Source organism: Cupressus sempervirens, chromosome 4 (genome assembly GCF_028749045.1).
Source record: "Cupressus sempervirens isolate cs-2001-9-10 chromosome 4, ASM2874904v1, whole genome shotgun sequence".
Classification (NCBI taxonomy): Eukaryota; Viridiplantae; Streptophyta; class Pinopsida; order Cupressales; family Cupressaceae; genus Cupressus; species Cupressus sempervirens.
In genome coordinates, this window is record NC_143121.1 from 257,154,063 (window position 1) to 257,179,039 (window position 24,977).

Here is a 24,977-nt window from a genome sequence, read left to right on the forward strand (position 1 = left end):
ACATCAAATGCTTAAATCACAACTTTGGCTCTATCCTCTAGATTAGGATCTAGTGATTTCACTGTCTATGTTCCTTGTAACTTTTTAGTTACATCCATATGAGTTTTTTGTAAATTCTTCACTTGCTTATTCTTGCTAATAATCTTGTTGAGGGGTGATAACAGTTCTATTTGATCATCGTCATCTAATCTAGTTAGTATATCTAGTGTGAGAGATGTTCTAGGTGCACTTACCTTCTCATCCTCCTCTTCTTTCTTCTTCCTTTGTTCTTCTTCTCTTCTCTTTTCCTCATCCTCTTTCTTCTTTTCATCTTCCTTCTTATTTATTTCTTCGTCCTCTTTCCTCTTTGTCTCTTCTTCTTTCCTTTTCTTCCTTCTTTTTCTTCTCTTCATCTTCTTTCCTCTTCTTCTCTAAACTTCTTCCGTATTTTCTTCTCTTCTTCTTCTTTTCTCTTCTTCTCTACTTCCTACTTCCTTTTCTTTTCTTCCTCTTTTTTTTTTCTCATCTTCTTCTAATTTCTTCTTTCTTTGGTCTTCTTCTACCTTTTTCTTATTTTTTTCTTTCTTTTTCTTTCCTTCTTCTTCTTTCTTCACATTTTGTTTTCTCTTTTTCTCTTCTTCTCTTCCTCATCTGAGTTGGAGTAATCAAGAATATTGCCAACAATGTGTGGTCCAAGATCCTTAAAAGGATCTTCTCCAATATTTATTGTCACCTTTGTGGCACCACCTTACATGGTGTCAGTCCCAACAGAGATCTGCAAAGATAAGTCTATCATCTTGGTGTCCTTGACTTCCATTGTTGTTGTTGTTGGTGTGCTCTATTCAATAGACATAGGGATTTCTCCCCATAACTTTGTGCTTACTTTGAAAACATAAGTCATGTATTTAACAATAAATTCTTTTGTCTCCTTGTTTACCTCTTCCTAATCACCTCCCACCAAAACAATATCTCTTCTTTTATTTCTCAATAAGGGCTCAATACCCTTCATTATATCTTGCATGTCTTCATCACTTTTTACTTCACAAAACTTCTTGATCATATTTTGTCTAATACTTTTTTCCTCATTAATAACTCTTCTTTTCCTATTTACCAGTCTAATATACAGATCCTTTGGTGTCTTTTTTTGAACATCTTCAAATCTTTTATTCCTTAAAATCATGTTTCTAACTACAACATTCTCTAACTATAGCATGTCCATATTACTATATATGCTATAATACATGTTCAACTGAATGAAATTATCTTTATCAATGATTTGAATATTTAAATTTTCTACCTTTGATTTCCAAGACTTCTTTCTAGCTGATGTCCTTGCTTCACCAACTACTTGTTTAGTTGGTTTTTCTTTTGCTTCCTCTTCTTCTTATTCATCTAATTCTAATACAATCATTTTCAAGGTCTTTCTTCTCTTACCTAAAGGTCCTTTTCTTAGGTAACTCAACTTCTTGTTTCACTTTTTGGATACTTTTTCTTTGATAGATAGGTGCTTAATTCAAATAAGATGAATCACACACAATGGCTAATTTCAATCTCTCATCAAGTGCATCAAAATATTGTTCTTCTAATACCACATGTCAACTTCATGGATCATTTTCCTTCACAAATACTTGAATTCTTCAACATGTTCTTTAAGTACTTTTTTCTTATTGCTATTGCTACTGTCATTCCTTCTGTCATTTATTTTGTTGTTTCTTCTGAAGTATGGATTCATGTTGATGTTTCTCATATCCATTCTACAAAACCTTGCTATGTGTCCAAAGTTATTACATAACTAACATATAGGTGTACTTCTTCTCTGATTAGGTCCATTTTGATTGATTGGTACTCTGCAATTCTTCACAATGTGTCGAAAAGTTTTTACACTTATAACACACAATATTTCTTCTTATTCCATTAGCTCCTTCTCCATCATTGGATTTTCTCGAGGATCTCCTTCTTTCATTCCTTGCAGGGTTAGTATCCCTAAACATTCTACTCTTGCCATTATTACTATCAAACTTAGGTTTCCTACAATCTATTGCTTTATGTCAAAACCCATGACAATTATAAAAATAATAATTAGTAATAGGTTTGAAATACTTATCTATGCAATCTCTTTTCATATGACCAACCTCATTACATATAAAAAATCCACCTCCAAATTCATGTCTTACTTCTTTAGGTGGTTCAACTTGCTCTATTTGTTTGGGTTGATAACATTTCTCAGGTTGACATACATTCTCAACTTATTTAGGAACTTTTGTAGACTTTCTTGGTTCAATCCTACTCTGGTTATTCTCCTTTGGTTTAGGGGTTTCAATAATTGGATCTGGTTCTTTTCTAGCTTCAACTTTCTTTGTTGATTTTTCTCCAATAAGATATCCAAGACCTGTCTTGTCATAAGGAAATCTCTGATAAAATAGTTGTTCATCAATTTTCTCACTACTAGAATATAACTTCTTGAATTGTTTCTTAGCTTGATTTAATTATCCATTCACTATAGTGTTGTACTTCTCTAATTCTTCATACTCTATTTTGATAGAATATAATTTAGATGTCACTTGAGTCAAATGGGATCTTAGATATGAATTTTTAGACTTCAGATCTGATTCAATCTTGTTATCATATTTTTTCAAACTCAATTTTAGTTCAACAATTTTCAACTCATGTTTCAAAATCTCATTTTCTTTCTTTAAGATTACTACCTCATTACTATGACTAGTCTACTCTCTAGGTTCTTTTCTAAATTTGAGATGATCGATCTTATCTTTCAATTTCCCAATGTAATCTTTTTTATCTTCATACCTTTCTTACAGGTTGTCTCTTGCTTTTGTAAGATTGATTTTCTCAAGGGCTTCTTCAAGATTTCTCTTTACCTGTTCCATATTCATAGGGATCTTACTCAAGCTGTTAAGCCTTTTTTGAGTAACCGTTTCGATAGCAATTGTTAGAAATAGATAATACTGAGAGGGGGGTGAATCAATATTCTATAAACTTTTTCCCACAACTAAATATTGTTAATTACTTTACAACATGCATATGAAAGTAAACCAACAATAGGGTATGTGCAGGATCATGGTGTGCCAAAAAGTGGCGATGTGAAAAAAAAAGAGTTTGAAGACGCCTAAAAGCGCTTCAAAATCCGCTCTGACTTTTTTTTACCTATCCAGGAACCAAACCTGGAAGGTTAAGCTGAGCCTTATCAGATATCCGATATCATGAACCAAACCTGGAAGGTTAAGCCGAGCCTTATCAGATATCCGATATCATATCCGATATTCGATATCATATCGGATATCCGATTTTAAATCCAATATCCGACTAATAATTAAAATCATATAATAGTATGATATATTATTTAATATTATTATTATTGATATAAAATAATAATAATATTATTAAATAATATATCATACTATTATATTATAATAATAATATTATTATTTAATATTATTATTATTATAATTATTATACTATAATATAATAATATTATTATAATTATTATTATACTATAATATAATAATATTATTATTATAATTATTATTATACTATAATATAATATTATTATTATTATTATTATTATACTATAATATAATAATAATATTATTATAATAATTATTATACTATAATATAATAATATTATTATTATTATATTATAATCGTATAATATTATACTATAATAATAATATTATAATAACATATTATATTATAATAATATAATATAATATTTCATATATTATAATATATAGTAATGTAATATAATATATATATATAATATAATATAATAATAAAAAGTAATATCTTATGATATAATATATAATAAAAAAGTATAATATATTATAAATTATAATAATATAGTATAATAATAATATTTTATATTTAATATATAGTAAATTAATATAATAAATATAAAATAAAATATAAAAATATATAAAATGTAATATATATGTTATATTATATGTATTATAATATCGGATATCCGATACTTGTGCATGGATTAAACATAAAATCACAAACCCGCGGCCCTTATTTTCACGCGAATTTGGGCCAGTCAGATCGAATATCAGATAATAAATCGGATATTAGATAGCAAATCGGATATCAGATATCAGGTATGTTTCCCCCCCCCCTCGACTCATTTTTAACCTAAATTTAATAGATTTTAACAAGATTTTTTTTGTTTTAGTTGAATCTAGGGTTTTTTTGACAAAAATGGTTAAAATTTAGATTTTTTTTTAATATATCTTACGTTTTGCAATTCAATAGGAATGGCTGATCAAAATGATGACACTGAGGCAGGGAATAATATTCCTCGCAACCCACCACCAAACGATCCAGTATCCCCACAAAACCGTCCACCAAATGATCCTCTACCTCCTCAAAACCCTCCTCGAATCGAGGATTTGATAAATGAAAATCTCACTGAGTTGAGAGGTTTGCATAGAACATACAATAATGTACCTACACTGGCTCCTATGTTATCCATGTTAAACACCATAGTGGATAACATTGAAACTCTTACAAACCAACAAAATGTCGCTCTTCGTTGGCGTGATGAAATGCACCAGATGTTTGATGATGTTTTCGATTATGATGAGGTCGCGGCCCTCAACATAACCAAAGACGATTTGGAAAGCCTTTTTGCTAACCCAAAAATGGGTATACCAGTTGACCCAAAAAAAACTAAACTATCGATTAAATGGTGCACAAATGACGCCATACGTGCAAATTTTTGGGACCGTTGGTGGATGGTCTTTGATATCCCTCCACATGGCAATTTAGACATACCATTTTATTTCCTTAAAAAATTATATGCAGAATTTGTGTTGAAACTTAAAGTGAACTATTGGAGCATAAAGCCCAACATGGGCTTAGGACTAGGAGCTCCTCAGGATAGACCCTCTTCCCAGCGGAAGAAACTTGACACTTTTGTCCCCCCCCCCCTGATATCTCCCCCCCCTCCTCAAGTGTAGCATCTAGATATTATGGCTGAGGCTAGCTCTCAGACCATCAGAGCCATTCATAGGCTAAGTAGCTTAATGATATCTCAGGCTAGGTCAGTCTTGCCTCCTCGTGTTGATGATGTTGGTGCTAGTTCATCATCGGCTAGCTCATCACACGTTTGTGTGCCTCACACTTACATTACATGCAAGAATATTTTCCTGGGTCCCATAGGTGATCTTCCTGAGTATCATTTTGTATTAGACGAGGATACACCAGACGCACGTGCAGAGGCTACAGACCCTGATGCGAGAGAGGAGGGGAATGTAGAGGCATGGACTCCTTCGGTGTCGGTACATGTATACATTTTTTTTTTATGACATATGTGATTTAAAGTTAATTTTTATAATAAAGTAATTTTAATTTTTAAGCCATACTGACTTTTACATGTATGTGATCTTCATTCATGTTTAGTTGATGACCGAGGAGGAGCTCAGACAGATAGATGATGCTACACTCTCGGCCATTTCATTTGGCCTTGAGACATCTACGGTACATTATGTTGTGTTCGCATTTCTTTTTTCTATTTGATATTGTAGCATATATGGTTGCTAATCTTTCTTTTATCTTGCAGATACCACCTGCCCCGGGGGGACAAAGTGCGGGGGGTGAGCCAGCATGCATTGACAAAGGAAAGGTAATTAGATGTTTTCTAATTGATTAAATATTGATACATTCTTGTAAAATGTTTGTGGTAATCTCATATAATTACATTATTTATTGTATATAGGGTGTGGCTACTGGCGATGAGCCTGTACAGATTCAGTTTCCTAGACCATCAGGGATTTTCATTCGCACAGAGAGCCCCATTGTATGTATAAGTATCATTTATTTTTTATTTTTTTAATTGATGCAGAGGAAAGTATGATTGTTGTTCTATACAATTTCTATGATTTTTTCCGTACCAATAATGATTCATGTCTTGCATATGTTCATTACAACTTAAATAGGCTTATATGCACCTGTCCAACCGACCAAGTTGGTTACAAAGGTTTATTTAATCAAACAAATACCAAATTACTACTTTCCCTCCAAAACTAATATGACCGTTTGAATTTGAAATTCAAATTTCAAACTATAGTTTTTATGCATTCCCTAACTTTCTAAACTATTCCATTGACTCAAAATTGGTCATATGGATTTATTAAATGCAACTAAGTAAATTTTCAGAAAATTGAAGTTTTTATTATTTTTTCTCCAAACCACCATACACTCTGATCTCCCCCTTTCAACTGAGATCACATATGACATATATAAAGGTCTACATGACTGTTGGAACAACCATATAGGTGTTCCCAACCATAAAACAAACAAACAACCACTTTTTGCTAATACTGTTTAGACTCTAAATACCCTATTCTAAGGCCTTTTGGTCCCATGGAGTCACTTGGTTTATAACCACACCAAAATGCTTGTGGGTCTTACATGTGCCTTTATTACAAAACATAGACCAACTTGTAAAATATGGACCAAACCTTTATTCCAACTTCCTAATCTACTTGAATCCTCGCTTTCATGGAGTGGCAAGGTGTCCGGCAACAGAGATACTTGTTCCCCCCTGCCACATAGGTTAGGTGCCCTACACCACCTTTCCTCTCTCTCATTCTGAACACTAGTCCACCAAGTGAGTGATGTTCCTCTCAGTCTTGTTGTTGCTACTTTTACCTTCTTATCTACCTCTATGTCTTCAAGATGAAAGTAGTTCTCAAGGGCCTCTATCCACCCTAGCACTTCTTCACTATCCATTTTACCCTGGTATATTGGAAAATCAATATGGTTCTTCCCACCATTACCTTGTACTGCCTTAATGATTCTCATAAATCTCCTTTCTTCAGGATCATCTGTTGTCTCATGCTCTTGCCTTGCATTACCAACCTCTTCTTCTTCATGGTTCTCTCCATGATTTCTTCCTCTAACCTCTTCTCCTCTAGGTTCTTGCCTTTCCTTTTCTAAGGATTCTATCCTTGCAATAAGCTTCAGCCTCTCTCTTCTCATCTGTCTTTCTTCCCTCACTCTAGATGCTTCAAGTTCTCTCCTCTCTCTTTTCTCTTTTGCCAACTCTTCTCTCAATTCTTCAAGTTCTCTAGCCATTTGATTTTTAGGAGGCATTTTCACAACAATTTTTCTTCCTTCCCAAGGGCCAACTCACTGATTCTCTTTCTTTCCTCACCAAGAAATCTCTGGACACCACTTATGTACCTTTCAACTCTGGGACACACAAGGAGGAATTAGACACACCAAGGCTTCAACAAAGGGACCAACACACTAAGGATTTTCAAGATTATAGGTCTTGGTCACACTCCTAAACACCCAAACTTCAAAACCCTCCTTAAAATGGCTTAAAAACCAGGGCCTGCTTGTTCAAACCCCAAAACTCAATTCTAGAACGTTTTGACTTGTCTAATGACAAGATATGATCATGACAACCTACATGAACCTATCAAATGACACATCTACCATATGAAATCTTAAAATCCTATCTCATGCCCAATTACAACTTTCTTCCACATATGAGTCCAACATTATAACTGTGTATGCTTCCATGAGCCATAATTGGTGCAAGGATTGCCCAATTGACTTCAAGAGATGTTCTATGACCTCTGTAATGCCTTGGATCTTCAATGTTCCCCTGATGAGCATGGGATGCTCTTGCATCACTTATCTTCATAAATAAATTCAAAACTAGTTTCCGTGATATTAACAACTACTATTTTGTATCTCATAGGAGACTCCTAGTGCGCATGAGGTTCGACGGGACAGTTATGTAGATTTGATGACACAGCCACTCACTCCTGAGGAGGAGCCTACAATAGTAAGTTGTAGTTTGAATTCATGATTAAATATGTTATAAATTTAGCATGCTATGAATTATAATTTTATAGTTTAAATTGTAGATTCATCTGACAAAGGTATTTGAACATATACAGCCCACAATCACAGAGGTACCAGCATTGCCGAGGGCATACGAGAGGACTCCTGACTAGCACAGGAGGTCGACGAGAGAGGTATTTATTATGAAATTTTGATAGTATTAATCTCCAATACAAAAAAGATCATTATGAATTTGAGTAATTCAATGTTAGATACGTAGAATCATATAAATTTAGTAGTCTAACTTTGGGTTTTCTTTTTTTGTTTATGTAGGAGGCATCCGATCCACCTAGTGCAGTGAAGAGGCTGCATTTTGATCATCCACCAGCACCCTAGGATAGTATAGTTTTCGTAGGATGCATCATGAGACATTTTGAGATGGCATATGCCACATTGTATATAGAAACATTGATATTATACACATTCTGATGGCAGGATTAGCCACATTTTGTATATGGATCTATGTATTTTGATATATATATATTTGAGTACTTTGTCTATGGATACATGATCTTTGATATATATTTGTGTAAAATTTTGTCTATGGATACATGTATTTTGATATATATTTTTATCATTTACGTGCACAATGATATACATATTAATTTAGTATCTAGTATTGTTCAATTTATCGTGGATCATGTGTCATGCCCTAAATTTTACTAGTAAAAACACAACAATATTTTATTTTTTTTTAGCTTATGAAGTCACATAAGAAATTACATATTGTAAAACAAGGTTATCATTGAATAGGAGTTCAAGACTCATGTGAATAGTGTGAAGGTGTTAACATTTTAGTCATAGGTGGTTTTCAAATAGATTGGATGACAGTCTAGTTCAAGTTAGCGTCACGAGTCAAATGAGCAAGTTCAAGATACAACACTCATAAATTAGTGAGGTAATTCATATCCTAACAAGCCTTTGATACTAATATTCTATTAGGGTCTGTCAGTTGTATCATATGGACTAGGTCGTGATTCTAGCATGTAAGGGAAGGGGATCAGAATTACTTATTATCCTCATTACCAATGTACACACATTCATTAATCATTACAATATATATTAATGTGACAATTAGTATATTACTATATCCTCATTATCTATCAACATTGCTTCCTCACCAAATTATTGAGTGCACAACAAGATTGTAAGCAATCTACTAAGTTTTAAATTTATACAATCAATGGTATCACATAACATCTATGGATTGTTATTATCAACTAGTCATCTACAATACCACAAGGAGAAAACTTTCTTTCACATTTTCAAATGATAACAATGATGTCAAAGCAAATCTGTGACTCGTACCAATGCTTTCATAACAATGGATTTTTCTTATTTGATTAGTTTGATAAAAATAGTTTTAATAATCATAATGTCAGCTTTATGTCAAATAAGGAAAAAACCAAATTTGTAATAAGATATCCGCATGCAATTATCTTTCATATAGTTATAAATGCTCTTAAAATTGTCGTTATAGCCTTGTATCACATGCAAATATGATTTGGAAGAACTTGTTCAATATCTTCCTCTTATAATTCCTTACAAAGAACCTACCAAAATACAAAAACCATATACAAAAAACTACACATTTTACATCATAATACATCATAAATTTTAGAAATTCTCCCCAATACCACCCCCATCCAACTCTTCATGATGTACCTACATTCCAATATCATACAAAAATTAGTAACTTATTGTATTAAACAAGACAATCATCAATTCATTAAATCATTATGAAGAAAATAACATAAGAAGTATATATACCTAGTCAAGTATTCCAATAGGGTCCTCTCTCTGTTTTAGGGTCTCCAACAAGGCTTCATGATCAGCATTAGCAATAGTAAAAAGTTCTTTTACTTTTGGTCTTCCTTGATGCTTCAATAAATTTACATTTGTTGCTATAATAAGATGCGAATATATGAGAATTACTTTGTGCTTCTGATAGTCTTCGAATGCAAGAATTCTGTTCCTTCTAAGCATGTATGTCCGCAGCCATGTTCCAGCAACAACCACTGAACCAGTAGGATACGTGAATCCATCATCATCTGTGATCGGTTGTGCAAGTTTTTGTTTTCCTCTTACACAACGTGCTAACCAATAATCGGATTTCTCATCATTCCCCTGTGGTGCAACCAATGCAAAGACATGTCCTGGCTGAAGTAGATCTGATAGATGATTATGCTCAAGTGAACTTTCCACGTCATCATTTTTGATAGAGGGTATGATAGACAATGGAGTAAGATAATTTGGAGCCCATGTGTCCACCCACTCACTTGACTCACAGTGATCCCAATCACACTGAAAACAAGTACGACAAAAACAAGCTAGTTGTCGTGTCCAAATGGTCCATGTACTAGAATTAGAGCTCCGAAATGAATGCATTTTTGATGAGTCTGTCACTGTAGCACAATCTAATCTATCACCTATGGACCCTTCCTCAACCAACCAAAAGAACCTGCGTACCACTGAATTAAGAGTCCCCCCTTATGATAATGCTAAACTACACCAATCAACAATGCTATGAGCATCAAGAAGCTCTGTTGTTGAAATCTTTAGTTGCTCCTTAACTAGAGCTCTCTTCACACATGCCCCTGCTCCATCATGTTCCCCTTTTCCATGGCCGGACTCAAAAAAACTCTAAATATGAGGCACCCCTCTCTCTACGTGCATCCTACACAACCAATAAAACATGCGAGCATTCTTGAATTGACCTATACAGTTATCTGACCAAATGATATGTCTATCCATAGCAATTGCATGCTCGTGTAAGAAATAAAAAAAATTCTCGAAACAATGTTGCACAAACTTGTGAGAGTGAGATCTATCATCACTCATATAAAAATGATACCCTCTAATAATCTTTCGATTATCTTCCGCACTATCAGGGGCATGTCTATATGTTATGTGAACAAAAATTGCAATCTGAATAGAGTTGTAATACTAAGATTGTGTCTCATTTTGAGGTTAAAATGTGTAGTTCTCAGCAAAATCAACAACTGATATAATAGTGCCAATGGGAAAAGTCTCCTTACACGCTCTAAATTTTTGATCCAACCACTGAGACCTGTGACTATGTCTTGCATACTTGTAAAAAAGATTTGCCTTGAAATCTGAAATAAAATTAGCCACATTGATATCTTTTCCAACCAATTCACATCTAGAGCTCCCACTCCCACTCTTCAATGTGTATTTCACCATTTCATAGACCCTTTTTTTCACTATTGTCTTTCCAAGATCTTGTTCACACCCCTCATGGAAACATGTGTCAAACTTGGATAAGCCACCACATTCTGAACACTTCTCATTTAAGCAAGAATTTTTATAAAAGGAACAACCATCAACTCTACGACATAAGAGTTGATCTAACAAGTCTCTTGATGATTTTGAAAGCCCACTAGCCCCACAATCCTCCAACATTTCTTTACTATGCAAAGTAGAACGGATGGAGCATAATAGTTCATGGTGCATAGAAAATTCAACATGATATTTGCAACAACATGTATTTCGAATTTTGAGTGGCACACAACAAAATGGCTTCAAAGATTCAAAAGCCCTTTGTGATATATGAACACTTGGATGACTCTCTCTAAATTGTTTGAACAACATAGTTTGACTTACCTCCAAATAGTGTTTAGGATGTGGCGTGCGGTCTCTGATGTCAATTCTCAACTTTAAGACATCTTTAGCATTGGGTGATACTCATGAGTTAGAGTGCCAAAATTGTATAATTTCTTCCTTCACATCGTCAGATAGCTTCTTATCAAAACGTGGAAGTCTCCCACCAAATGCCCATGTTTCATTTTGAAGAGGATCATCAATTTTCTCTCGTCGACTAAGTGCTCTTCTCAAAGTAGTACGATTTAGATTCAAATCAATACAAGTTTGTCTCATATATCTACCCTTTCTCAAATGATGACTTACCAAAGAGGTTGTAATAACCCTTCGAGCAGCTCTATTATCCTTCTCTCTGCTATTTTTTCCAACGCTATTGAGAGCACTGAAAAGATTCTTCACAATAATGGCATTTCTTTCCAACTTTTTATTGACATGAATTTTCAATTTGGAAAGCATAGGTCTCATCTTTTGCATCTTTAATAAGTGCATGAAAAGCTAACATTGCTCTACCACTGTCTTGTTGCCGAAAAACATCTGATATAGTCTTGAAGCCCATAACCGAATGGTTCTTTCTGATTTTTTTCCTTCCAAACTAGTCATAATCGTTTCATCAATTTCAATTATCCATTTTGGTGTTTTAGAACCTTCATGTCGATTATAATTAGGAGATATGTAAGGTTCTTGTGCATTAAGTTCCTGTGCATTGTCATCTTCGACATGGTCAATTATGCAATTTGGATTATGACTTGGTGGCATTTCTTCTTCAAAATTTTCAATCTCTACATTTTCAATTTCCACATTATCATTTTCAATAGGTACATTTTCATTCTCCAACTGTACATTTTCATTATCTGAATCTATGATTTCACCTTCTATTAATTCATCGTCAACTTCATTGATATTTAGCATACCTTGTCTTTTTTTCGGTGTTTCATTTTGTCCTTTTCCCTATATGTTGCAATGTCTTCATTGGATATCTTCCTTTTACGTTTATTCTTTCGACGACTACTACTCCCCATTCAGATGACAAATTCGAACACCTAAGGTTATATTTTCGAATTATTTTCGATTGATTGGGCCCCAAAACATGACTTTTTACAAATCTCGTGAAAAAAGAGATTAAAAAGTAATGTTGTCAGGTCTGTAGGGACAGTCAAATATTTGAAATTGATGCCAGTATAATCGGATATCCGATATAGGAAAAGGACTTTTGGGGGGAAAACTTGCTAAGGTTTCCCTCCTTTGCCACAATAATATTAATATTATGAAAATATTTGGAGGCAAACGACTTTAATTTATAACTAAGTTAATAGTATATTAGTATTAGTATAAAATATCAATAATATTAATATAAAATAGTATTAATATACCTATAGTATCAATATTATTATTATACCTGTAATAGTATTAATATTATTAATATAGATATAATAGTGTAAATATATAGTGTTTATTTATATTAAGCTACAATATATAGTATTAATATATATTATTATTATAGCTATAATAGTATTATTATTATTACTATACATATAATAATATTAATATTTAGTGTTTATTTATATTATAATTATTATCCTAAAATAGTATAAATAGTATATCCTAAAATATTACGTTATATATACTAAAATATTACGTTATTATATAGATATATTAATAACATATATATTAATATAATAATATTTATAATATATATTATATTTAATAAAAATATTACGTTGTTATATATATATATATTATATTATTATACATATTAATATAATAATATATAATACAAAGAGGGTCGTCATTTAATGGGTCAAAGGGGGTCATAGGTCACCCTATGACCCCCTTTGACCCATATGAACGACTCGACTATGTCCCTAGGGGTCCTAGGACCCCTAGGGACATACATCGTCGTTTAATGGATCAAAGGGGGTCATAGGTCACCCTATGACCCCCTTTGACTCATATGAATGATTCAAATATGTCCCTAGGGGTCCTAGGACCCCTAGGGACATATGTCGTCATTTAATGGGTCAAAGAGGGTCATAGGTCACCATATGACCCCCTTTGACCCATATTACCCATTCAAATATGTCCCTTGGGGTCCAAGGACCCCTAGGGACATATGTCATCGTTTAATGGGTCAAAGAGGGTCATAGGTCACCCTATGACCCCCTTTCACCCATAATACCCATTCGAATATGTCCCTAGGAGTCCTAGGACCCCTAGAGACATATGTCGACATTTAATGGGTCAAAGAGGGTCATAGGTCACCCTATGACCCCCTTTGACCCATATTACCCATTCGAATATGTCCCTAGGGGTCCTAGGACCCCTAGCGACATATCTCATAGTTTAATGGGTCAAAGAGGGTCATAGGTCACCTTATGACACCCTTTGATCCATATTACCCATTCGAATATGTCCCTAGGGGTCCTAGGACCCCTAGAGACATATATCATCGTTTAATGGGTCAAAGAGGGTCATAGGTCACCCTATGACCCCCTTTGACCCATATTACCCATTCGAATATGTCCCTAGGGGTCCTAGGACCCCTAGAGACATATATCATCGTTTAATGGGTCAAAAGGGTCATAGGTCACCCTATGACCCCCTTTGACCCATATGTACGATTCGAATATGTCCCTAGGGGTCCTAGGACCCCTAGAGACATGTCGTCATTTAAAGGGTCAAAGAGGGTCATAGGTTACCCTATGACCCCATTTGACTCATATTACCCATTTGAATATGTCCGTAGGGGTCTTAGGACCCCTAGGAACATATGTCATCATTTAATGCATCAAAGGGGGTCATAGGTCACCCTATGACCGCCTTTGACTCATATGAACGATTCAAATATGTTCCTAGGGGTCCTAGGACCCCTAGGGACATATGTTGACGTTTAATAGGTCAAAGGGGGTCATAGGTCACCCTATGACCCCCTTTGACCCATATGAATGATTGGAATATGTCCCTAGGGTCCTAGGACCCCTAGGGACATATGTCATTATTTAATGGGTCAAAGAGGGTCATAGTTCATCCTATGACCCCATTTGATCCATATTACCCATTCGAATATGTCCCTTGGGGTCCGAGGACCCCTAGGGACATATGTCATCGTTTAATGGGTCAAAGAGGGTCATAGGTCACCCTATGACCCCCTTTGACCCATATTACCCATTCGAATATGTCCCTAGGGGTCCTAAGACCCTTAGAGACATATATCGTCGTTTAATGCGTCAAGAGGGTCATAGGTCACCCTATGACCCCCTTTAACCCATATGAACGATTCGAATATGTTCCTAGGGGTCCTAGGACCACTAGAGACATATGTCATCGTTTAATGGGTCAAAGAGGGTCATAGGTTACCCTATGACCCCATTTGACCCATATTACCCATTCGAATATGTCCCTAGGGGTCCTAGGACCCTTAGGGACATATGTAGTCATTTAATGGGTCAAAGAGGGTCATAGGCCACCCTATGACCCCCTTTGACCCATATTACCCATTCGAATATGTCCCTAGGGGTCTGAGGACCCCTAGAGACATATATCATCGTTTAATGGGTCAAGAAGGTCATAGGTCACCCTATGACCCCCTTTGACCCATATGAACGATTCGAATATGTCCCTAGGGGTCCTAGGACCCCTAGAGACATATGTCGTCGTTTAATGAGTCAAAGAGGGTCATAGGTTACCCTATGACCCCATTTGACCCATATTACCCATTCGAATATGTCCCTAGGAGTTCTAGGACCCCTAGGGACATATGTTGTCGTTTAATGGGTCAAAGGGGGTCATAGGTCACCTTATGACCCCCTTTGACTCATATGAACGATTCAAATATGTCCCTAGGGGTCCTAGGACCCCTAGGGACATATGTCGTCGTTTAATGGGTCAAAGGGGGTCATAGGTCACCCTATGACCCCTTTTGACCTATATGAACCATTCAAATATGTCCCTAGGGTCCTAGGACCCCTAGGGATATATGTCGTCATTTAATGGGTCAAAGGGGGTCATAGGTCACCCTATGACCCCCTTTGACTCATATGAACGATTCAAATATGCCCCTAGGGGTCCTAGGACCCCTAAGGACATATGTTGTCATTTAATGGGTCAAAGGGGGTCATAGGTCACCCTATGACCCCCTGTGACCCATATGAACCATTCGAATATGTCCCTAGGGTCCTAGGACCCCTAGGGACATATGTCTTTGTTTAATGGGTCAAAAAGGGTCATAGGTCATCCTATGACCCCCTTTGACCCATATTACCCATTCGAATATGTCCCTAGGGGTCCTAGGACCCCTAGGGACATATGTCATCGTTTAATGGGTCAAAGAGGGTCATAGGGTGACCTATGACCCCCTTTGACCCATATTACCCATTCGAATATGTCCCTAAGGGTCCCAGGACCCCTAGAGACATATATCATCGTTTAATGGGTCAAGAGGGTCATAGGTCACCCTATGACCCCCTTTGACCCATATGAACGATTCAAATATGTCCCTAGGGGTCCTAGGACCCCTGGAGACATATGTCGTCATTTAATGAGTCAAAGAGGGTCATAGGTTACCCTATGACCCCCATTTGACCCATATTACCCATTCAAATATGTCCCTAGGGGTCCTAGGACCCCTAGGGACATATGTCGCGGTTTAATGGGTCAAAGGGAGTCATAGGTCACCTTACGACCCCCTTTGACTCATATGAACGATTCAAATATGTCACTAGGGGTCCTAAGACCCTTAGGGACATATGTCATCGTTTAACGAGTCAAAGGGGGTCATAGGTCACCCTATGACCCCCTTTGACCTATATGAACGATTCAAATATGTCCCTAGGGTCCTAGGACCCCTATGGACATATGTCATCGTTTAATGGGTCAAAGAGAGTCAGGGGTCACCCTATGACCCCCTTTGACCCATATTACCCATTTGAATATGTCCCTTGGAGTTCGAGGACCCCTAGGGACATATGTCGTCGTTTAATAGGTCAAAAAGGGTCATAGGTCACCCTATGACCCCCTTTGACCCATATTACCCATTCGAATATGTCCCTAGGGGTCCTAGGACCCCTAGAGACATATATCGTCGTTTAATGGGTCAAAAGGGTCATAGGTCACCCTATGACCCCCTTTGACCCATATGAACGATTCGAATATGTCCCTAGGGGTTCTAGGACCTCTAGAGACATATGTCATCGTTTAATGGGTCAAAGAGGGTCATAGGTTACCCTATGACCCCATTTGACCCATATTACCCATTCGAATATGTCCCCAGGGGTCTTAGGACCCCTAGGGACATATGTCATCATTTAATGCGTCAAAGGAGGTCATAGGTCACCCTGTGACCCCCTTTGACCCATATGAACAATTCGAATATGTCCCTAGGGTCCTAAGACCCCTAGGGACATATGTCATCATTTAATGGGTCAAAGAGGGTCATAGGGTGACCTATGACCCCCTTTGACCCATATTACTCATTCGAATATGTCTCTTGGAGTCCAAGGACCCCTAGGGACATATGTCGTCGTTTAATGAGTCAAAGAGGGTCATAGGTCACCCTATGACCCCCTTTGACCCATAATACCCTTTCGAATATGTCCCTAGGGGTCCTAGGACCCCTAGAGACATATGTCATCGTTTAATGGGTCAAAGGGGGTCATAGGTCACCCTATGACCCCCTTTGACTCATATGTACGATTCGAATATGTCCCTAGGGGTCCTAGGACCCTTAGGGACATATGTCATCATTTAATGGGTCAAAGAGGGTCATAGGTCACCCTATGACCCCCTTTGACCCATATGAACGATTTGAATATGTCTCAGGGACATATGTCATCATTTAATGGGTCAAAGAGGGTCATAGGTCACCCTATGACCCTCTTTGACCCATATGAACGATTTGAATATGTCCCTAGGGGTCTGGGGACCCCTAGGGACATATGTCGTCGTTTAATGGGTCAAAGAGGGTCATAGGTTACCCTATGACCCCATTTGACCCATATTACTCATTCGAATATGTCCCTAGGGGTCCTAGGACCCCTAGGGACATATGTCATCGTTTAATGGGTCAAAGGGGGTCATAGGTCACCCTATGACCCCCTTTGACCCATATGAACAATTCGAATATGTCCCTAGGGGTCCAAGAACCCCTAGAGAAATATGTCGTCGTTTAATAAGTCAGAGAAGGTCATAGGTCACCCTATGACCCCCTTTGACCCATATTACCCATTCGAATATGTCCCTAGGGGTCCTAGGACCCCTAGAGACATATATCGTCTTTTAATGGGTCAAAGAGGGTCATAGGTCACCCTATGACCCCCTTTGACCCATATGAATGATTCAAATATGTCCCTAGGGGTCCTAGGACCCCTAGGGACATATGTCATCGTTTAATGGGTCAAAGAGGGTCATAGGTCACCCTAGGACCCCCTTTGACCCATATTACCCATTCGAATATGTCCCTAGAGGTCTTAGGACCCCTAGGGACATATGTCATCGTTTAATGGGTCAAAGGGGGTCATAGGTCACCCTATGACCCCCTTTGACCCATATGAATGATTCGACTATGTCCCTGGGGGTCCTAGGACCCCTAGTGACATATGTCATCATTTAATGGGTCAAAGGGGGTCATAGTTCACCCTATGACCCCCTTTGACCCATATGAACGATTCGACTATGTCCCTAGGGGTCCTAGGACCCCTAGGGACATATTTCATCGTTTAATGGATCAAAGAGGGTCATAGGTCACCCTATGACCCCCTTTGACCCATAATACCCATTCGAATATGTCCCTAGGGGTCCTAGACCCCTAGAGACATATGTCGTCATTTAATGGGTCAAAGGGGGTCATAGGTCACCACCTATGACCCCCTTTGACCGATATGAACGATTCGGCTATGTCCCTGGGGGTCCTAGGGACATATGTCGTCATTTAATGGGTCAAAGGGACCCCCTTTGACCCATTAAATGATGACATATGTCCCTAGGGGTCCTAGGACCCCTAGAGACATATATCGTCGTTTAATGGGTCAAAGAGGGTTATAGGTCACCCTATGACCCCTTTTGACTCTTATATATTAATAATATACATATATATTAATAATATACATATCAATATAATAATATATATATATATATACATATACATATTACATTATTATATTTAATGAAAATATTACGTTATTATATAAATATATTAATAACATACATATTAATATAATAATATTTATAATATATATTATATTTAATAAAAATATTACGTTGTTATATAAATATTATATTATTATACATATTAATATAATAATATACAATACATATTACATTTAATGAAAATATTACGTTATTGTATATATTAATAACATACATATTAATATAATAATATATAATACATATTATATATATATATATAAATTACGTTATTATATTTAGTAAAAATAATAATAATATATATTATATTTATAGATTGTAATAAGATTAACATAAGATATTATTATATATTACTAGATTATATCTTGTATGTTTACATTACGTTATTATATATATAATATATTAAAATATGCCTTTACATATTAATATAAGTGAAATAATTTAAAAATAAAAAACTAGAACATTTAAATCGAATTTCCCTCCAAAATTTGAAGATTTTTGGAATTTGACTACCGAGCCACATTGGATATCCGATGTCAAATCGGATATCCGATTTGAAATCAAATATCCAATTTTGAATCGGATATCCGATCAGGCTTAGTATTTACCAAGCCTGCCCGGTCAACCCCAAAGACGTGTTTATAGAGAGTTTTAGTGATACTCAGACTTCGGGTAGCCATCTGACAATGTTATTTTGATCGAAATTGAATGAAACGAAATAATTTTTTTAATATCGCTCTCTTGATTCCATCAATATAATTTCTGTCAAATTCTGAGTTCGATAAGTATTTATTAGTTAATTATCAATGAAGATTATTGTAAAGTGCTGATTGACATATTGAATGAAAAATAGCTATAACTTTCAAACGGTATAACATTTTTTAAATCTAAAAGTTGCGTCACATTCTATACTTCGCCTAGTATAAGAAAAAAATAAAAAAAAATAAAAATTTGATCAAATTTTCTATTAGTTAGGGTGGTCAGACACGAGACTTTTTTTAATCCGAAAAATTTTTGGTAGAAAATTCATATTTAATTATTTATTTGGAATAAAAATATCAAAAAATATGCGTCACATCCGGGCATGAGTCTAGTTTTCATATCTATAATTATATTAAAAAAATATTATGATTTGATTTTGATTAAGGTGGTCAGACATACACCTACTTTTTATTTTCGCCCTCAAATTTTCTTAGTACTGCATTAAAATTCAAACTTTTGACCAATCAATTATTTTTTTCTCCTGATAAGGCCTAGTAGTTTAGAAACTACATTCAATCTTCTACAAATTATTTTCTTACAACTTTTTGATATAAAGTCCATAACCACTTCAAAATTATGTGTCAAGTTGACATAAACCTGATTTGCTGATTTTTCACTGCCACTTAAGGCCATAGTTTGGTACACCATGATCTTGCACATACCCAATACTAAATAGTAAATAAATCCATACACAAAGAACTTATAACACCATATTTTGTTAACTAGGGAAACCTTGGCCAAGGGAAAACCCTAGAGCGGATGGTACCCACAAAATGGTTCACTAAATAAAAGAATCTTGTTGAGAATATTGACCCTATTAGGAGTCTATGAAGTACATATAGTGTATCGATCCTTATTAGAGGGTTAGGCCCCATTAAAAGCCTCAATCCTATTAGGATTTGGTAATACACTTACAAATGTATGTAGGAGGATCCCAATGCCAAAACATGCAATTATACAATATAATGCCTTATACAAAAGAGATAAATACAAAAACCTCTTTATTGTTGACTATTGTACTTCAAATAGCTTTGATCTTACATCAAAATTCACATCACATAGCCTTCACATAAGTTTGCATATCATATACACAGTTCACACTCCCGTCACATAGTTCACAAAACAACACATAACATTACAAGTTATAATTTCTTACATATACCTTACACTTTAGCAAAACTCTATCTAGTCAGCCTTAATGCTTTCACACATTTGACATAAATACAAAATTAACTCTTTCTAACACAGGGTTAACATCTAGGATGTTGTCCCTAAATAATTAAGTAATTATTTCATAACAGAAATAATTCCTTAACATGTTATTTACCTTTTATTGATGTGCTTTATGCTGCTTTATTTATTGCCTTTACTGGTAAAAAAATTAATATCGGATGTCGTAATGTCTATACTATACTACACACTTAGCCACATCATTAGAACACTATGTACTACCTGTCCTTAATTGCACATGTGCCAAATATCTTTGTAGGCTATGCAATACCAAAACATGTCTTTGTACCACTAGAGAAATTGTCTAACACTTAAACAATTTTCTATCTCTGACTAAAGGGTCTTCATCTGTGTATTCTACCATCTCATCTAGAGATATATGTTCACATAAATGACAACCCTGACTCATCCTACTCAGCCATATTTCCAACAAGGCTTTGATGAGCTATGTTTTTCCTTCTCCTAAGAGCATCTTAAATTTTTAAGATAGAGGATCACACCTTTGAAGCTTCTTCTTATCCCTTTCATGACATATCTAACTAAAATCTATGTCTTGTCGAAAAATGATTCTAATGGCCTTATTTTCATAATTATATAATTAGATGCTAAGGATCCTCCTCACATTGACTCTATAAGTGGCTTCTTACCTATTTATGATTGGAAAACCCTAGATTATACACCAACATTTTTTATTCTTGACATTGTGTATAAAACACCTTTATTTGATGAGTACATACAAATATTGGATGCTTCTCTTTACATTTCCTTACACCTAAGATATCTTTTTCTATGCTTGATTTTTATTTTCAATTCATTTCTTGTATTATGTTTCATATGAATTGAAATTTTGAATGGTATTTTCATGATCATTTTACTTGATACACCTGCATCCCTATTATGTTACTCCTAGGATTGTCACATTTTTAGCCTTTCTTTTTGGGGGCTCATTGTTCTTCTTTGCGAGTAAGATAATAGTCATTTTCCTCATCTTCTCACTTGGGGATAAACTCCCTATTTCCTCCTTATATATATATATATATATATATATATATATATATATATATATATATATATATATATATATATACATGTCTTCTTTGTACATATTTTTTGTTGAAAACCATGAGGTAGAAAATATGGATTATGGGTATGGGTTAGTGTACTTTAGTCGTGTTCACTTGGTATGATTTCTAGGTCATCTTCAAATATATACATTGTTTCTTCTATTGGTCCCAACTGATACTGAAAGAGGGGAGGGGAACACGGGTGGGGATGAATCAATGTCATCCATACAATTGGTTTTTCCTTTAACAATTTCAACTAATCTTAGTATAGCCCACTATATAGCTAAAACTAAGATAAATTTAGTAAGATAAAAGTAAGTAAGCTCACACACAAAAGCATTTATCAAGATGAGACAACTAATTTTTTATACATGGAAACCTTGGTTAGGTGGTGAAAACTGCATTGGGGATAACACACTCGCTAGCCCTTATAATATATGTAAATGGGAGTCTTGTTAAGAGCAACACATGCTTCTTCTAGAAGTACATCCTGTTAAGAATGTCTATAACCTGTTAGGCTTACGAAAGCTTGTGAAAGCTACCTTGTTAGAGGATTTTATAATAATAATAAAGCTTTCCCTATTAGGATATTAAAAATAGATGCAATGATAAGAAAGCATACTAAGTGCTCTAACCTCAAATGTGGCACTTACTTGGCATGTAGATATCTAGTTTAATGATGTAGACCCATACCATATTCTTTACCCTAGCCCTAGTTCTAAATGTCAAACCATGATTATAAATGGTAGACCATAATTGCTCAATAATTGCCCTAAATGCTAAAATCTAAATTTCTAAACACTAGATTATCCCAATCTTTTAACCATAATTAAAAATTCTAATCCTTAAAGCTAGCATGTGATCCTAAAATGAAAACCCTAATTTTAATCCTAATTTTTTAAACACTTATTCTAAGTGCTAAACTATAATATTAAACTATCATCCATAAATCCTAAATCTTAACCTAAACCATAATTATAAATTCTAGTGCCTAATCTTAAATGATAAGCCTTGTAATAGTAGTCATAATCCTAAATCTTATATTTTGTGCCCCAATCATAATGATAATTATTCTACCCTAATTCTAAATTAATAACCCTAAATCATAATCCAAACTACAATCTTATTTATGTTATATCATAATTGTTTTAATATTGAACATTAATCGTAAATGCTAAGGCATAATCCTAAACATAAATATAAGTTATTTTTAGAATTCATATTTAAGTTGATTTATTAATAGTTTTTTGGAGTATTATTTTATGATTAGGCTTAAATTTGTTATAATGTTCAATTAGCCTTAACATTAAAGTTTACTTAAGTGATTAACTTTATTTATATAATTAATATGGTTTAAAAGATGTAAATTTATATAATTTATATTTTAGATTTATTTTATTAAATAGTAATTTTGTGATTTTTTATGTTCTTGTAACGTGCCAAAACTTATTTACATGTCAAAAATTTGGTTCATTACCTTTTCACTAGGCTATTAGATGAGAGATATAGTCTACAAAACTTACTGTCAGACTCTTCATGCTCTTCTCCCATGTGTCTTTTACTCCTTCTATAATGTTGAGCAGAGTACACAACCCATAAGATGCAATCTCCACTACATTCAATTCTGAGTAAATGAATTTATCAAATGATGCCTTTGCTGCTAGGCAATCCTCGAAGTGTTGCTCAATTGTTCTAACTTTCGTTGATAAGTGTTCTCGTAGAAGTGAGAACCTTTTGATGATCTTCTCCTTGCTAATTTCTAGTAGACTTATTTCATCATAAGTTTTTGGTGAAATTGAAAGACATGGCACATTTGGCATACAAGGTCTTGCCCTCAAGCTCACGCCTTCTCAATTCCCTGATGCAAGCATCAAGAACCACCAAATCATTTTTGATCTTCTGATATATAGTGTCAAACATCTGAGCATCATGCTTTTCTTGTGCATGAGTTGGTGCTAGCTCTAAAAAAATTGTGAAACCAACATCAAATGCTTGAAGCACATCTTTGGCTCTATCCTCTAGATTAGGATCTAGTGATTTCACTGTCAATGTTCCTTGTAAATTTTTAGTTACATCCATATGTATTTTCTATAAAATCTTCACTTACTTATTCATGCTAATAATCTTGTTGAGGGATGATATCAACTTTGTTTGATCATCATCATTTGATCTTGTTAGTACATATAGTGGGAGAGATGTTCTAAGCGCACTTACCTTCTCATCCTCCTTTTCTTCATTTTTCCTTTTTCTTCTTCTCTTCTCTTTTCCTCATCCTCTTTCTTCTTTTCATCTTCCTTCCTATTGATTTCTTTGTCCTCTTTTCTCTTCATCTCTTCTTCTTCCTTGTTTTTATTATCTTCAACTTCTTTCTTCTTCTTCTTCTCTTCTTCTTCCTTCATATTATTTCCTCTTCTTCTGTTCTTCTTCCTTATTTCTCTTCTCTTCTTCTTCTTTCCTCTTCTTCTCTACTTCCTCCTTCCTTTTCTTTTCTTCCTCTTTTTTTTCTTTTTCTCATCTTCTTCTAGTTTCTTCTTTCTTTGTTCTTCTTCTACCTTTTTCTTATCTTCTTCTTTCTTATCATCTTCTTTTCTCTCTTTCTCTTATGTTTCATTCTTTCTCTTCTCCTCGTCCTCATTTGAGCCAGAGTAATCAATAATATTGGCAACAATGTTTGGCCCAAGATCCTTAAAAGGGTCTACTCTAATGTTTAACCTTTGTGGCACCAACTTACATGGTGTCAGTCCCAATAAAGACCTATGAAGATGAGTCTATCATCTTGAAGTCTTTGACTTCCATTGTTTTGTCATTGGTGTACTCTATTTAACAGACATAGGGATTGCTCCCCTAACTTTGTGCTTAATTTGACAACATAAGTCATGCATTTAACAATGGTTTCTTCTATATCCTTGTTTACCTCTTCATAATCACCTCCCATCAAAAGAATAGCTCTTCTTTTATTTCTCAATAAGGGCTCAATACCCTTCATTATATCTTGCATGTCTTCATCACTATTGACTTCACAAAACTTCTTGATCATATTTTCTCTAATACTTTTTTCCTCTTTAATAACTCTTATTTTCCTATTTACTAGCCTAATATATAGATCCTCTAGTGTCTTTTTCTGAATATCTTCAAATCTTTTATTCCTTAAAATCATGTTTCTAACTACAACATTCTCTAACTGTAGTATGTCCATATTACTCTACATGCTATAATACTTGTTCAATTGAATGAAATTGTCTTTATCAATGATTTGAATATTTAAATTTTCTACCTTTGTTTTCATGGACTTCTTTCTAGCTGATGTCCTTG

At 34.9% G+C, this 24,977-nt stretch overlaps 1 protein-coding gene across 1 annotated transcript in view; it reads left to right on the forward strand.

Moving 5' to 3' along the window:
- Window positions 1-5,644, forward strand: part of LOC149560962 (uncharacterized) — a 105,679-nt gene extending 100,035 nt beyond the window's left edge. Inside the window, exons 2-4 of the mRNA XM_089827715.1 lie at window positions 5,133-5,279; window positions 5,395-5,472; window positions 5,555-5,644. Coding sequence (XP_089683841.1) covers window positions 5,133-5,279; window positions 5,395-5,472; window positions 5,555-5,644 — 315 coding nt within the window. The remainder of the gene's footprint in view (window positions 1-5,132; window positions 5,280-5,394; window positions 5,473-5,554) is intronic.
- The last annotated feature ends 19,333 nt before the right edge of the window (window positions 5,645-24,977 follow it).